Below are 17,592 nucleotides of genomic sequence, written 5' to 3' on the forward strand. Positions count from 1 at the left end.
GAGGATTCAATAAGGCAATAGCTATAAAGTACATGCATAGCTTCTACAAAATCCCCTCCCCTCCACGAGCAGGAGGACCCAGAGCCCAGTGGTCTGTGAAGAGGTCTTCCAAGACCCCCAGCTCTGGCCTTACAGGTAGTGCACTGCACCACCCGCGCGTGGCATCTGCACTGAAGAGCAGGACCCATGAACAGCCTCTACGGGTGTCCAGGGCACCGGGATCTCTCCCTTCCTCCTTCTGTTTCGGATGCTATGGATTTAGTGCCTTGAGCTATGCCAGCAGAAAGAGTCTAGGTTAGAGGATTTGAATTGCAAGCACTACGAGTGTATTCCTACATAGCAGCCTGGACACAGCAGCACCCCAGAACCCTCCCGTAGACGTGGCATGAGCACAGGAGCATGTGCAGGCCCACGTGCACACATGTGCACTGTTCTGCCTCTCTCCTTCCCTCCCTGGCCTCCCTGGCGATGGTCTTCACAGGGACTTCCTCCAGGTGGATTTTGGGTTCCTAAGTGCAAGGATTCTACCACATTCCTTTTGTCTTCCTGGTATCACTATAAGAACTGGAACTCAGTAAACATTCCTTTGTTGGATGGATGGATGGATGGATGGATGGATGAGTGGGTGGGTGGGTAAAGGGACGGGTGATGGGTACGTGGATGGGTGTGTGGGTGGAGAGGAGGATGGTGAATGGTTGCGTGAGTGGATGGATGGACCAGGTCAGGGGTACCTCACAGCACACACGCATTTGTCCCTCTCAGCACTTGTCATGGCCGTCATCATCGATTGATGTGAGTGTCTCTCTCCCCAACAAGACCATGTGCTCGACAGGGGCAGGGTTCAGTCTGCTCTCCCACAGTTTCATCAGGAGCTCTGAGCCCGAGACCTGGAGCACGGTGTGTGCTCGGGAAATACTTGTTAAAGGAGAGACGGGTGACACTGTCCCTGGGGCAGGTGAGGGAAGGAGAGGGGAGACCAGATTCTCATTGTTGAGGAAAACACACATGAATACATGTAGACTCTTTCTTGAGATGCATGAAAACTGTAGAAGATTTCAAGATGGAGTTTTAAAATGCACGTCAGCTCTGAAATCCCAAAGCCGCACAGTCGTAGGGCTCAAAGCTGGGTTATTGCACGCTCATTGTCTCTCATTCAAGGACAGTATGCCATGGGTCCTGAGCTGGTATCGGAGCAAATGGACCAGGTCAGGGGTGCCTCACAGCACACATGCATTTGTCCCTCTCAGCACCTGGCATGGCTGTCATCGTCAGGAAGAGCCAGAGACACGCTCCCGGTCGCCCCGGGCTGCCCAGCACAGCACTGGGCCCTCGCGGATGCGAGCTGAGCATCCGAACCACAGAGCAGCCGGCACAGGCGAGTTTCAATGTCAGAAGCAATTTATTCTACTTGTTCGAAACTGGTTATCCACAACAGTGCATAGCGTAACTCTTCACTGACTCTGAGAATATCCAATACATCAAAAATCCCACTTTTCCCAAATGTTTCTATTAGTGGTAGTTAATTATAGTCAACAAAATTAATCTCATGAATTTAGAACTAAAGATCATGTGACAATTCCAAGTTCATCCAGGAAAAACACTATACATTCAGGTGTTAACTATCAAATACAGTTCAATTTGCTTTAAATAAAGTAACAAGCATTATCTGTTAGCGTGGTGTAATGAAGAAAATTCTAAACTAAGCTATTTAGATTCTAGACTGATTTCCTCATGAATTCATGTTGTGACTTTAAGTAAATAACTCCCCCATTTCTTCTCTGATTTCCCATTGTGTAATGGTTAAAGGGTACCTCCCCTGTAGTAGGATTATATTTTAATGGCTGAGAAAATGTTTGGAAAAATATAAAAGAGTAATATATAGTATGTTATTTCTACTTATTATAAAGATTTTCACATTAATAGAGTGTCTTTTGAGTCACCACTGTGTGAATAAAATAATATCCTGGTAATGCAGGAGAAAAGTTAAGACCATGATGTCTACTAGACAATATATTTATTACTGACCTATTGTTAAAAAACTAACTTCAAGTGTATTGTCAAATATCTTTGAAAATTAGGAATATTACGTATTTGACAAAGAGTACCAGATAGCTGGCTGGCTGGCAGGATGAACGGATGGATGAGTGAATGGAAAGATGGTTGGATGGCTGGATAGAAAGATGGATGGATAGCTGGATGGATGTCAAGGGGGAGCAAAACCAGGAAGGGCCACGTGGAAAAAATTAGGTGGTGAAGGGTCTGGGAGCTCTGGGGTGGTGGAGGTGACTGGGTGATGGCAGAGCTGTGTCCATGCTGGGTTTGAAGATGCCTGTGTCTGAGCCCCGGGCATCGCCGACACCACGCCCACTTCTCCATCAGCTCCTTTCACCGCTTGTCTGGAACCTACAGGCCTCCTGGGGGCAGGCAGAGGTTATGTTTTCATCATCTCTGGGGCTCATCCAAGTGTGGGACAGAGTAGGCGTCCGTCAATGTTTGATGAATGAAGAACCGCTTGATTCTCGGCGACCTGTATAGGAAAGGTCACCAGGGTCAGCCACATGCAGCAAAGGAGAGGCTCATACAGGAAACCCGTGGAGTATGGGAGTGGAGGGTCACCAGCAGCCTGAGGACATGATTCCTTTGCTGGCTGAGAGTGAGGGACTCTGCACCAATAAAAGGACAGCAACTCCCATGAGGTACAGGAAAGCCAAGGGTTTCAGGAGCTCTAAAACCAGGAACAGGGAACGAGGACCAGGTATATATGTCTTATTATATATCACAGGCACAACATGCTGACACCCACAAATCTACCTTTTGCCAAAGCCCCCGAGACACACTGCACGGCCTCTATCGGTGGCGAAAGCAGGTCACGTGCACCAGCCGAGTGTGCTACCTCGCTGCTCACCCACCTTCAGCGCAGCCAGGACTCCTAGTCCTGGAACACCTGGTAGCTGAAGTTGTCTGGCTGGGTTTTGAAGTTGTACTTCCCGGTCACTCTCTGGTAGCGCACAATGAGAAGGGCAGCTGCCCCTGTCACCACGGCGAAGACGGCCACCACGATGAGGACGATGTAGCCGGGTCCTAGGCCCGGCTTCACCTCTGGAGACTCACCTGCAGGGGGTGAGACAGCACAGGCGGGAGGTCGGCCCCAAGCAGGAGGAAAGCCCGTCCCCGGCGGGTCTCCCTGTGGTCCCAGCATTGAGATGTTGTTGTGAGTGTAGAATGGGGCTCAGGGCGGAGCCTGGGTACAGTGAGCTACCCGCTTTGTAACATGACCGTCTGAGTGTGCATCATCCGAAGCCCTGTAGCAGTGAGGTGTGTGCAATGTGCCTGCGGTTCCCAAAGCTGACGGGGAAGGTGTCTGAGGGCCGGACAGCACAGCAGCTAGCACAGCTCAGCCTGCTCAGGGTTCTGGATAAGCGTTGGCCCAGAGGAGGAGGCCATATGGAAGCAACAGGCCCTCCAGGAAGAGGTAGACGGCTCAGCGGGACTGCCCACAGGGAGACACATGGGGGGGTGGGGGGCGGCTCGCACACTCTACAGTGTGGAGGAGTGCAGGCTGATCCTCCCAGGGAGGGACAAAAACCCACAAAAGCACACAGGAGTGCGGACCCAAAAGACTGACAACAGGGACTCAAGTAAATACTTTCCAACCCATGTTCAAAGCAGCACTCTTCACAACAGCCAAAGGTGGAAACAACCCAAGTGTCCACCAAAGGATGAATGGATAAAAATGAGGTACACATCCATGTTCTAGAGAAAAAGCAGTGCCTGACATACAGTCAATAGATGAAATAGTAAGTGGGTGGGTAGATGGATGGATGGATGGATGAATGGAAGAATGGATGGATAGAGGATGAATGGATGAGTAGGTGAGTGGATGAATGGAAGGATAGTAGATGGATGAATGAATAAATGGATGGATGGATGGATGGATGGATGGATGCATAGGTGGGTGAATAAATGGGTGGATGAGTGGATGGATAGAATCCAGAAGGTTCACTAATTTTCCCAAGACCACACAGCTCATAAGTCTGACAGCCTAAAATCAAACTCAGGTCTCCTAATGCCAAGCCCAGAACTTTTTCCATTCTGGTTTTTACATCTTCTGTAATATCTACGAATAAACAGGAAGCATGCACAGACATGGCAATGCAATTCACAAATGTTCCATTTCACACGAGGGCCCCAGCTCTGCTCAGCAATTGAAGACAATGAGGAAGGTAGGAAGAGCATGTTGTCCTAGGACCCAAGCCAAAGTCACCCGAGGGCCAGTGCCAGCGCCCAGCTCCAGAGCCCGCGAGGCCGGGCGTGGCCTGGGACCTGTGGAAGTGCGCATTGCCCAACTGCTTGGCATGAGAACCAGCAGCTGACAATGGCCAGGCAAGGGGCCCTCCCTGTCCACGTCAGATCAGCACGCACTTCCCAGCTCAGACCCTGCATCCAAAACACAGACATTCTTGTCCTGGAAAATATCAAGAGGAAGGAGGGCCATTCAAAATGAGGAAGAAAAACAAAAAAAAAAAAGGAAAATCAAGTAGGATTAAGTGTAGCTGCAAAAAAGAGGAAGACCTAAAATAGCAGTGACAAAGAATATGGAAGTTTATTTCTTTCGTGCATAAAACTGCTTAAGTCAGAGCCCAGGCCTGGCCCAGCAGCTTTGCACGGCAGCGTCCTTGGGAGCCTGGCTCATCCAGCTCCTGTCCCTGTGGTCCTCATGGTCCAGGATGGGGACTGGCGGCAGCCGTCTTACCTGCATGCCAGGCAGCAGGATGAAGAGGTGAGGAGGAAGACGGGGTGAAGCAGGGGCACGGGATGTTCTGAGGAGGCAACCCTTAGGAGGTCATCACTGGACCTTCCCATCTGCATCTCATTGGCCAGCACTTACTCATATGGCCACACCTGGCTGCCAGGTCGGTTATATATTTTAAAATATATTGTTTTTATTCCCAGCTAAAAAGTTGGAGTTTTATTATTATGGAAGGAGAGGAGAACAGATATTGGGGAACAGCTAGCAATTTTTGTCTTAATACCCAAAGCACACAATTTCCCAAAACCATTTTTTTAAAAATAGGATAGCCCTGGCTGGTGTGGCTCAGTGGTTGGAATGTCAGTCCATGCACCGAAGAGTTGTGGGTTCAACTCCCAGTCAAGGTTGCCAACCTGGGTTGCCAGTTTGCTCCTTGCCCCAGGCCAGTGTGCATATGGGAGGCAACCAGTCGATGTGTCTCTCTCACATCTAGGTTTCTCTCTGTCTCTCTCTGTGTCTGTCTCCTCCTCCTCCCTCCACTTTCTCTGAAAAAGCAATAGAAAAAAATCCTCAGGTGAGGATTAACAAAAAATAAATAAATAAAAATAAAAATAGGATAGATCACAAAGAAAGGAAAACGTTTTCCTAGAAAACTAATGGCGAGTTTCACGTTGGCTGATGGAAGTTTTATACTGAGAGAGAACAACACTGCCATTTTTTTTGTTTTGCATCTTCTGATTTAGCAAAGCCTAAAATACAACAGCTTCCCCATTCACATGCGTTTGCACACACACACACACGCAAATACACAGAATTTGTCCTGCCTATAGACTGAGTTCCTTCCTGGTAACAACCCACTGCATGCAATTATCCAGTGTCAGGAAACTTTACTGCCTGCCCCTTACCCAAACATGCATTATTTAACCATGTGCACACTTGCTGAAGCCTTGGTTTTTCATCTGCAACATGGGCATGGTAATAGCTCTGACCTTGCAGGGCTGCTGAGAAGAGCAAATTACATTCTGTGTGTACAGAACGGAGCGCAGTGCTGGGAAGTCGGTGCTCTCCGTGAGCATTAGCTGGCATTGTTACTAATTATGAGTCTTTAGGGAAAATCTTACGAGCTCCGTGTTCCAAGGAATTGCTTTTTGGTTTACATGCTAATGAAATGGAATTGGTGGTGTCTTTTCTTTAGTTTTCTGAACCAAGGCACCAACTCACCGTCAGACCGAATGAGGGGTCCCCAGGACATCTGGTGTGTTTCCGATGGTTCACCACTTCTCAGGGACCGAAAGTCATTGCAATTCTGTTGTTTTTGTTTTTTATAAAGGAGAGAAATTCAATTAGTGCAACAACGCTTATGAGAAATGTACCCAGTCTCTGGAATGGTACCCTGATTCATAGATTTTTTCCCTGCTGGAGAAGTGAAATCGAAATGGATGAGCTCAGCCAGGGAGAAGGAGGGCTGCAAAGGCCTGGACCATCTGAACCGCCAGGACTGCATGGACCACCTGGACAACCTGGACCTCCAGGAAAACCTGGACCACCTGGACCACCAGGACAACCTGGACCACCAGGACAACCTGGACCACCTGGACCACCTGGACCACCAGGTCAACCTGGACCACCTGGACCACCAGGGCCACCAGGACAACCTGGACAACCTGGACCACCAGGTCAACCTGGACTGCCTGGATCACCTGGACCACCTGGACCACCAGGACAACCTGGAACACCTCGACTGCCTGGATCACCTGGACCGCCTGGATCACCAGGACGACCTGGACCACCAGGTCAACCTGGACCACCTGGACCGCCTGGACCACCTGGACCGCCTGCACCACCAGGACCCCCTGGACCACCTGGGCCACCTGGACCACCTGGGCCACCAGGACCACCTAGACCACCTGGACCACCAGGACAACCTGGACCACCAGGACAACCTGGACCACCTGGACAACCTGGACCACCAGGTCAACATGGACCACCAGGACAACCTGGACAACCTGGACCACAAGGACCACCTGGACCACCTGGACCAGCTGGACCACCAGGACAACCTAGACCACCTGGACCACCTGGACTGCCTGGACCACCAGGACCACCAGGACCAGCTGGACCACCTGGACCACCAGGACAACCTAGACCACCAGGACAACCTGGACCACCAGGACCACCTGGACCACCTGGACTGCCTGGACCACCAGGACCACCAGGACCACCAGGAAAACCTGGACCACCAGGACAACCTGGACCACCTGGACCACTAGGACCACCAGGACAACCTAGACCACGTGGGCCACCAGGACAACCTGGACCAGCTGGACCACCAGGACAACCTGGACCACCTCAACTGCCTGGATCACCTGGACCGCCTGGATCACCTGGACCGCCTGGTTCACCAGGACGACCTGGGCCACCAGGTCAACCTGGACCACCTGGACCGCCTGGATCACCTGGACCACAAGGACAACCTGGACCACCAGGACCACCTGGACCCCCAGGACCACCAGGACCACCAGGACAACCTGGACCACCTGGACTGCCTGGGCCAACAGGACAACCTGGACCACCTGGGCCACCAGGACAACCTGGACGACCTGGGCCACCTGGACCACCTGGGCCACCAGGACAACCTGGATGACCTGGACTGCCTGAATCACCTGGACCACCTGGACCACCAGGACAACCTGGGCCACCAGGTCAACCTGGACGACCTGGGCCACCTGGACCACCTGGGCCACCAGGACAACCTGGACGACCTCGACTGCCTGGATCACCTGGACCGCCTGGATCACCAGGACGACCTGGGCCACCAGGTCAACCTGGACAACCTGGACAACCTGGACCACCAGGTCAACATGGACCACCAGGACAACCTGGACGACCTGGGCCACCAGGACAACCTGGACAACCTGGACCACAAGGACCACCTGGACCACCTGGACCACCAGGACAACCTGGACAACCTGGACCACAAGGACAACCTGGACCACCTGGACCACCTGGACTGCCTGGACCACCTGGACCACTAGGACAACCTGGACCACCAGGACCACCAGGACCAGCTGGACCACCAGGACCACCAGGACAACCTAGACCACCAGGACAACCTGGACCACCAGGACCACCTGGACCACCTGGACTGCCTGGACAACCTGGACCACCTGGACCAACAGGACAACCTGGACCACCAGGACCACCAGGACAACCTGGACCACCAGGACCACCAGGACAACCTGGACCACCTGGACCACCAGGACCACCAGGACAACCTGGACCACCTGGGCCACCAAGACAACCTGGACCACCTGGACTACCAGGACAACCTGGACCACCTCAACTGCCTGGATCACCTGGACCGCCTGGATCACCTGGACCGCCTGGATCACCAGGACGACCTGGGCCACCAGGTCAACCTGGACCACCTGGACCTCCTGGATCACCTGGACCACAAGGACAACCTGGACCACCAGGACCACCTGGACCACCAGGACAACCTGGACGACATGGGCCACCTGGACCACCAGGACCACCAGGACCACCAGGACCACCAGGACAATCTGGACCACCTGGACCACCAGGACAATCTGGACCACCAGGACAACCTGGACCACCTAGACCACCTGGACCACCAGGTCAACATGGACCACCAGGACAACCTGGACGACCTGGGCCACCAGGACAACCTAGACAACCTGGACCACAAGGACCACCTGGACCACCTGGACCACCAGGACAACCTGGACAACCTAGACCACAAGGACAACCTGGACCACCTGGACCACCTGGACTGCCTGGACCACCTGGACCACTAGGACAACCTGGACCACCAGGACCACCAGGACCAGCTGGACCACCAGGACCACCAGGACAACCTGGACCACCTGGACAACCTGGACGACCAACACCACCTGGACCACCTGGACCACCAGGACCACCAGGACAACCTGGACCACCAGGACCACCAGGACAACCTGGACCACCTGGACCACCGGGACAACCTGGACCACCAGGACCACCAGGACAATCTGGACCACGTGGACCACCAGGACAATCTGGACCACCAGGACAACCTGGACCACCTAGACCACCTGGACCACCAGGACAACCTGGACCACCAAGACAACCTGGACTACCTGGACCACCTGGACCAACAGGACAACCTGGACCACCAGGACCACAAGGAAAACCTGGACCACCAGGACAACCTGGACCAACAGGACAACCTGGACGACATGGGCCACCTGGACCACCAGGACCACCAGGACCACCAGGACCACCAGGACAATCTGGACCACCTGGACCACCAGGACAATCTGGACCACCAGGACAACCTGGACCACCTAGACCACCTGGACCACCAGGACAACCTGGACCACCAAGACAACCTGGACTACCTGGACCACCTGGACCACCAGGACCACCAGGACCACCTGGACCATCTGGGCCACCTGGACCACTTGGACCACCTGGGCCACCAGGACCACCTGTACAACCTGGGCCACCAGAACTACCTGGACCACCTGGACCACCAGGACCACCTGAACCCCCTGGACCACCAGGACCACCTGGACCACATGCTCTGCCCAGTGTGAAAGGGAGGAAGGGCTGGCCACAAGGAGGTGCACAAGAGCAATGAGAGGCAGCAGCCCCTCGAGCTGTCTCTAGTTACCAGTGCTGGTCCCTTTATCCCATGGTTCGGGGATATTTCTCAACAAAGCTCTCAGAGTCACCTTCGCATCTCTACAGCCTACTGCAACCACGTGTTCCTTTTAATGCCTTTGCCTAAACCCACTGTGGGCTCATATGTCCCCAAAAGATGTTGAAGCCCTAACTCCCAGTATTTGTGATGTGACCTTATTTGGAGGCAGGGTCTTTGCAGATGTTCAAGTTAAGACGAGCTCGCTAGCGTGGGTCCTCGCTAGACTGTGTCCTTATCCAAAGTGGAAATTTGAACACAGACACAGACACCCATAGAGGGAGAAGATGGGCTTCTACAAGCCTCGGAGATCGACCGAACAGATCCTCCTAAGCCTCAGAAGGAACCGGCCCTGTCCACACCCTGGTCTTGGACTTCCAGCCCCCCAGACTGGAAGACAACAAATTTCTATTGCTTAAGCCAATCCTTCTGGGGTACTTTGTACAGCAGCCACAGGAAACCAATACAATGGCCATCCTCAAGGAACTTGGGAAGGAATGTGTGGAGCTCATGTTGTAAAGAATCTGGGCACTGGCAGCTCCCTGCAGAGGCCAAGTGCCACTGTGGCTATTAATACTCTCAGCATCTCTGTGGGGCCAGTGCAACCAGGTGCAGACTCCTCCGAGCCCTTAGCTGGCCGTCATCAGGAGCCTGTGTCCCTTTCCTCCCGTGCTCCAGCAGATCTACTGTTTGATAAAAGTGACATCAACAAAACCGACCGTCACTGGATTTCGTTCATCCATGACCTACTGACGCTCGGAGGTGGATTGTGCAGGAAAACCAGAGGGACAAGCATAGACCTGCAGAGAGACACGCAGTGGTCCAATCAGCGGCCAACAGAGCCCCCTACACTGTCCTTGGCCCCAGACAACACACAACAGTAACTTCTCATACGTGTCACTGGTATGAAGGAGAGCTTTCAAATCTCAGGACTCAAAGCACATTTTGAATTCAAAGGTCAAAGAAAATGAGAATGTAAAATTATTCATAATCCCAGCATGAATGCTGCACATAGGGAAGGAGAAACACCTGATTGAATGTCACAGTGGCTACGAATCAGCAGTGTTCCATCAAAGCAGCTAAAAATAAAGTGAAATTAAAATAACACTTTTGCACCTAAATATGCATTAAATCGCCTTGAGAAGTGCAACAGCCTCATGACAAGGAAGCTCTGACGTGACGGCCAGCAGATGGTATGGCCTCAAGAAGGACTTAGGTGACACCAGCTACGTTGGTCCTCCCCCAATGGTGCCCACCGTTGAAATGCCATTTCCTGCCTTTTAGGGGCCACATCTGCAGGGCCCAGCACCTCTTCTCAGAGCCAATCACGCCCTGGATAACACAGCAACCCTCCTCATAACAAGAGGGAGCGAGGACCCAGACAGAAACTTAGAACACCCAACACCTACGATTTTGCACGTGGCTCCGGGAGTCTCCATGCAGATGCGGAGTTTGCAGTGCAGGTAGACTATGGAGTTGTTGATGAAGGAAAAAATTTTCAGCTTAAACTGGGCCTTGTTGGAGTCCCCATTCTCAATCACGTTGGTATGTGTGTTGGGGATGGGGCAGCTGGGAGGAGAGAAAAGGTGACTCATTAATTATAAACTGGTCCTCCTGTCCTTGTTCCAAAACGAGAGAGTTACAATACATCTGGCTGCACATGGAGCACCCCCACCAGGCTCCCTGGAAGGCAGGGATGGCTAGATCTCCAGCTCCTGAGAGGAAAGGGTCTCCTGTGGGGTGTTACCTAAAGCCCAGGTCCATGCACGTACAAGTCTGGAAATTCGAGGGCCCAAAGCAGGCCACCAGCAAGGGGGGCAGCAATGCACAAGGCCCACCCAAACCCCTACCTGTTGTTGATGAAGCCAAACATGACCGGGTCCCTAGCGTTACTGGACGGCGTTGCCCAGCACTCGGTCAGGACCACCTTGAGGTTGCTTTTCTGTTTATAGAGCCCCACTTCGATCTTGATGTCGTCGCTGGCAGACACGCTGTAATTCCGAGGTATAGGAGAGTCCCCAATAAACAGCTGCATTTCTGTGACAAAATTTCCAGCGCCATGGAGGTCCTCAATGATGGTGTAAACCCTGCGGAGGGAGCAGTTTGCTGGAGGTTCCCTCCTGGGATCCCTCTCATCCCCACTCCTCCCCGAAAAGCAACCTCAAAGAAGCGTGGAAATAAAACCCAAATGAGGACAAGCAAGAAAGGCTATTTATTCTAAACTGGCGGCAGCGGGGGCTCAGTCCCATCGCCTGACTGATGGAGACTCAAAGACAGGCAGAGTAGAGGGGGGAAGCTGTGGGCAGGCTCGCTATAAGTGGGATGTCCTATGTGGTTGATTAGAGAAACATATATGGCTTCCTTGGGTCAGTCCTGAGTAGGAAGCGGGAACAAGATTGAAGAAAGCTGGCCATTATTAGCCAAGTCCTGGCACCATCTGTTGTGTATTCAGTCTCTCAGATGGTCCTCGAGTGATTGGAACCCTAAGGAAACCCACAACGAGGGTGCTAGAGAGGAACGCGCAATGGGAAGAGGTGGGGGGCCTCTCCACTCACCCCCACTCCGGGGTGTAGCCCGATGATGTCAGGAGATCGTTGCGGAAGGCACAGCGGATGGGGCTCAGGATCTTCAGGTGGTGGATGATGCCCTCGGGGGACAGGTCGTTCCTCAGCGTGGTCCTCACCACCGTGTTCGTCATGTTCTGAGCACAAACCAAGTGGGGCATGAGCGAGCTCCTGGGCCCCAGCAGGACCCCAGTAGGGGTACTGGGGAAGGATCTTCTTAAAAGCTTTTCCCCCCAAAATATAAAAACCCAAATGAGCCCTAACCGGTTTGGCTCAGTGGATAGAGTGTCGGCCTATGGACTGAAAGGTCCCAGGTTTGATTCCAGTCAAGGGCATGTACCTGGGTTGCGGGCACATCCCCAGTGGGAGGTGTGCAGGAGGCAGCTGATCGATGTTTCTCTCTCATCAATGTTTTTAACTCTCTATCCCTCTCCCTTCCTCTCTGTAAAAAATCAATAAAATATTAAAAAAAAAACCAAATGATTTTTTTCACATAAACTGTCACAGAGAGGGTGAAGTTCAGGGGCTGGCTGATGCCTATGTCCAGTGCCAGCTTCCTCACTGGAGGAGGATAGAGGTGGTCTAGATCAGGGTGTACCCACAATAACACATCTGACCCCCCCACCACCACCACCAGATTATCCCATTAAGATTTCTGAAAATGAGAGCACAGGGCCCTCAACGGAGAATCTAGTTAACCTGGTAAAGGCCTGAGGCCGAGCCAGCCAGCACTCCTTCTAAGTTCTCGAGTCTGGGAAACAACACCAAGCCAAGATCCAGAAGAGAAACGGAAGGAAAGAACATGATCCTGATGAGAACGAAGATGTGCAAGTGACAACGCGGCTGAACTGCAGACTTGAGTCTCTGGGGAACAATGTTAAGCCTGTCGATGTTAATGAAGTGACCAGGGATGGGGAACCTTTTCTCTGCCAAGGGCCATTGGATATGTATCACATCATTCCTAGGCCATACAGAATGATCAACCTAAAGATTAGCCTGCTCTATTGGGTCGAACATTTAATGACCTCACTCCTGCTGCCTTGGCAGGGCCAGACCAAATGATTTCACAGGTCTTATATGGAGGTTCCCTACCCCTGCTCTGAACAAAGGTGTAGAGCAATTTGTTTCAAGCACAAAGAGGCATGTTCCCTGGTCTGCTGGAGTTAAATCTGGTTGCTGGCATGTGGAGGTTGAGCAGAAAGAGGAGGATATTGCAGTCGCTGGCCTGGAAATGGGCTTTTCTAAGAGACTGCAGCGAGACAGGGAAACCAGATGGAGGGCCTGAAGGCGGGGGGGGGGGGGGGGGGGCGGCGGGGGGAGTGGGTGTCATCACTACACTGAAGTCTGTTGTTGGACAAAATACCTGAAGCACTTTGCTGGCTCGTGGCCTGGAGTCTGACTGTCACGGTGGTGGGTCTCCCGTGTCCCCTACTGACACCCCCGAAGTTGTCACCAGAACAGAGCACAGGGCCCTCCGAGGGCAGCTGGTCACCTGCTGTGGTGACCAGCAGCTCGAGACAGACAGTTCGCAGTGGGCACTGCCCTGCAGGTAGCTCGCCAGCCTCACCGGTTTAGAACTAGACAAGGGAAATTTTCTGTGAAGTCAGCAAGTCAGAACCATTGACTGCAGAGGAAACGAGGGGCAGGGTTTTTTGAAAATTGGGGACAGTGAAGAAGTCCAATTAGCGTTGTTGAAACAAGCCAAGAACAGTAGAAGCCGCTGGACTTCTCGGAGGAGGCGGGAGCGAGGCCGACTGTGCACTGTAAGACAAAACTTCTGACCCTGATAAGGCTGTCCGTGCAGTGTTTGCTGAAAGTAAAAATTCCCAGGCTCACATGACTCACGGGACCCATGAATCCGAGAGACAAGGAGTCCAATGGCCAGCCAGGCTCCAGCGTGAGAGGGTGTAAGAACAGAACGCTGGAGGGGGCAAGGCTTACGGAGTGAGGGGAAGGGGCGGCTTTCAATGGTTCTGAGGAGGGAGCCACTGAAGAGAAGTCTCTTTCCCCTTCTGCAGCTCCTTCGTTGCTACTGGACAGACTTTGGTAAAGTCGATTACGTCAGAGCCACTAGCATGTCTTTGAAAGCTATTAGATTTGCTTTAGGATTTTATATAAGGAGCAAAATCTGACTTACTGAAAACCAGGTTCATGTTTAGAATTTATTTTCCTGAGTAGTGACTAGCAATGCATTAGCTTCTAGGACCAAATGTGTACAGTTCTTAACTGATGGGTCCCTCACGGAAGCCTTTCATCCCTTTTGAATTTATGCCAATCTTTTGTGTTGGCTTCTTTAAAAAAAGGCCTGTGTTTGCATCTCCGTGTTTGGGAGGAATTGTCTGCGAGATGCTTGCAGGCCCTGTGGGTTTTCAGCCAAACAAACTCCTGTTCCTCTTAGATTTAACTCAGTCCCGAGGCCAAGTCTTTGATGGGCCGGAGGAGAGACACCAGGTACAGGGAGGACTCGGTCAGCATTTTGCAAAGTGTCTCAGGAAAAACAGAGAAATCCCCTTCTATCTTCGTAAGAATCTTACATGTATTTACGAAGATGATTCTGTTCTCAAGCAAGACTTTTGGGGGCATGGATGAATTTGTGTCTCTTCATAATCATATCTGCATGACCTGTTTAGAGTAATCAAACAGAGAAATGTGACCTTTTTCCTGTTTTTTTTCTTTTTTAATCTTCACCCTAGGATATTTTCCTATTGATTTTTAGAGAGAGTGGAAGAGAGAGGGAAAGGCAGAGAGAAATATCGATGTGAGAGAAACACATCGATTGGTTGCCTCCTGCACACGCCCTGACCAGGGTCTGAGCTGGGAAGGAGCCTGCAACCAAGGTACGTGCCCTTGACCAGAATCGAACCCGGGACCTTTCAGTCTGCTGGCCAACGCTCTATCCACTGAGCCAACTCAGCTAGGGCTGTGATCTTTTTTCTTTTAACCTGGGGGTGAATAAAATGTAAACTGCTTAATAAAAAAAAAAAAGTAAGGTGGAACCTGCTGTGTGTAATCCATCAGTTTGTACAAATAAGTCTTCAAGGCAAACTTAGCTTTTGACAAACGTCAAAGAACATCGAGAACTTGTGTGGATTCCAGGGCTGGTATGACTCATAAGAGATGAATTTCCCTCTGCTCTGACCAGGCCCTGAACCCGGCTGACTGTAACTGCTAAGCCAGGTGTTTGCCCAGCTCAGAAAATCAAAGGGAGCGAGCCGACATGGCAGCCTTGACTCCGGGCCCCCTCGCCCACCACAGCGGCGGACCCACGCTCGGGAACAGCCTGCAGGAGCATCGCCAGCAGGAGCTGGACAGCTCTGCCCATGGCAAATCCTCCAACACATGCCCGCACTCACACAACCATAGCTACACACACATTCACACACACACACTCATACAAACCATAGTTACACACACATTCACACACGCACACTCATACAAACCATAGTTACACATACATTCACAAACGCACACATACATATTCTCACTCATGGACACTCACGTGCACACATGGATGCTCATGTGCACACATAGGCTCCAGCTTCCCTCCCCCTTTCCCTCCCCACTGGCTCTGCCTGTACATCAGACTCACTGATAGGCTGTTTTGCACCCTGACTCTCAGATGTGCCCCAGGCCCTTTGCACCAGAATCCTGGCAGGGTGGGGCTCTCAGGTCCCTCCTGGTTCTAAGGTGCAGCCCAATCTGCAGTGAGAACTCGGCCCTATCCTGACTCCTTTGCGGGTCCCTCACTTAGAGTCAGAGATCTCAGGGTACAGAGGATTTCCGGTCCCCAGGTCAGTGCGGGCCCTCCCCGTATCAGGGTCCGGACAGCTTGGACGGCCCCGCCCCAGGACTTACGCTTTGCACGAGGGTGCCGCACTCGCTCCACGCGGCCACCAGGAACACGTGTGTGCTGTTGCTGTCACTCACGTTGCAGGACGGGTGCCCCAGGTACAGGGAGGACTCGGGGATGGACTCCTGCCGCAGGAAGCGCCTCTCGACGGCGATGGCCACCTTCTCGATCTCGCAGAGCACCCTGACCGCTCCCGTCAGGTTCAGCCGCGGGGGTGGGTCCTGGGGCGCTGGGCTGGCCCCTTGCACGGAGGCCGCCCTGGTTTCTGTGGGGGTGGGGGGCTGCTCTGAGCCGGGGCCCACAGAAGACCCGGGGGCCTGGGTTGTGTTACCAGAAGAGTCACCTACAAGGCACGAGCAGACAAGCAGCAGGTGGGTCTGCGTTTGGGGACTGTGAGGCCAGCGCTGAGGGTGGAGAGCCCGCAGGGAGGCCCCTGCCCCTGCAGCACACGCCTGGGAACTGCACATTCCAGCCACGGCTGCACACACACACGTGTTACACATTTCTGCCAACCCAGATAGCTGGGCTCGGCTTGGCTACCCAGGGGCCCTGTGGGCCAGGGAATCGAGGGGCCTCCTGCCCTCCCAGCCTCTCCCAGCCTCTCCCAGCCTCTCCCAGCCTCTCCCAGCCTGTCCCAGGCCCAGGCTGGGCAGGTGCCAAGCCCATGGACTTGGGACAAGCCATCTACCCTCGGGAGTCCCCAAGTCCTGTCTCTAAGATGAGTTAGTGATGTTTACTCTCCGGATCCTTGAGTCCCTCGCTCCTGCTCCAGCTCCCTGCTTCCCCCAAAGCACACTCCGCTTCACCCTCTGGAAGAATGAAGAGGCTCTTTAAAGGCACCCACCATTCTTCCTGGGCTCCCTCCCTGGCCTGCAGGAAGCAGGCCCAAGATGCATCTCAGTGTGTCCCCTGAGCCCTCCTCTACAGCCCGGCCCCATTGCCTGCTACCTCGGCACCTGCCATTTTTTGTCTCAAGGTGTATGTGTGTGGAGGAGGGGGGGGTCTCAGCCATCACTCTGCCGCCTCACCTAGCTCTCCCTGCCTCCAGCATGCAGTCCAAATCACTGCTCCTGGCGTTGGTAGCCTTCCCAACTGGCCTCACCGACTGCTCTTGGCAGCCTACCTCCCACTCCTCCCACCCATCTCCTGCAGGCACCCACTTTGAAGCTAGCCCAGCTGCATGCCTGGACCATGCCCACCTTGAACAGTGCTGTTCTCACTGTTGCCCCCACCCACCACAGCCCCCTCTGCCCAGTGCTTATCTTAGCCATCCTTTGAGACCAGCTCTAAGGCACCTCTTCCAGGAAGCCTTCCCTGACCACACACATGGGGCTGAAACAATTAGTCTCCTCTGGGCCTCCTGCTTCTACCTCAAGCAGGAGGGCACATTCCACATTCCCTGTGACACTGTGTTTATTCATATAAACATCAGTCTCCCTCCACTTGGGCCTGTATGGCAGGCATCACCTCAGAGTCAGTGCTGAATTCAACACAGCCCGCTGGACGGGGAAAGTGCTGAGTGGAGACGGGCTGAGTAGAAACGTCTCGCGCATGGTGCTTGTCTCATGGGCTGTACGTTTTGCAAGAAAATACACCTCGGTTCTGAGTGTGTTTTCTCATCTCAGTCATCAGAAGAATCATTTGGGGAGATGAGGCACCACCGAGAAGGCTGGAGACATATGAGAGGATGTGAAGGGACAGCATCACACACATGTACACATGCACA

General features: G+C 53.0%; 1 protein-coding gene across 1 annotated transcript in view; it reads right to left on the reverse strand.

The window, feature by feature from the left end:
- Nucleotides 1-1,393: 1,393 nt before the first annotated feature.
- UMODL1 (uromodulin like 1) overlaps nucleotides 1,394-17,592 on the reverse strand; it is a 53,502-nt gene continuing 37,303 nt past the window's right edge. The window contains exons 17-23 of the mRNA XM_070403674.1: nucleotides 15,872-16,209; nucleotides 12,008-12,153; nucleotides 11,303-11,539; nucleotides 10,862-11,021; nucleotides 5,972-6,056; nucleotides 2,910-3,111; nucleotides 1,394-2,527 (exon numbers count right to left, since the gene is read on the reverse strand). Coding sequence (XP_070259775.1) covers nucleotides 2,930-3,111; nucleotides 5,972-6,056; nucleotides 10,862-11,021; nucleotides 11,303-11,539; nucleotides 12,008-12,153; nucleotides 15,872-16,209 — 1,148 coding nt within the window. The 3' untranslated portion in view covers nucleotides 1,394-2,527; nucleotides 2,910-2,929. The remainder of the gene's footprint in view (nucleotides 2,528-2,909; nucleotides 3,112-5,971; nucleotides 6,057-10,861; nucleotides 11,022-11,302; nucleotides 11,540-12,007; nucleotides 12,154-15,871; nucleotides 16,210-17,592) is intronic.

This window comes from Myotis yumanensis, unplaced genomic scaffold, assembly GCF_028538775.1.
Source record: "Myotis yumanensis isolate MYYU_CA2020_CCGP unplaced genomic scaffold, mMyoYum1.0.hap1 SCAF_2, whole genome shotgun sequence".
NCBI lineage: Eukaryota > Metazoa > Chordata > Mammalia > Chiroptera > Vespertilionidae > Myotis > Myotis yumanensis.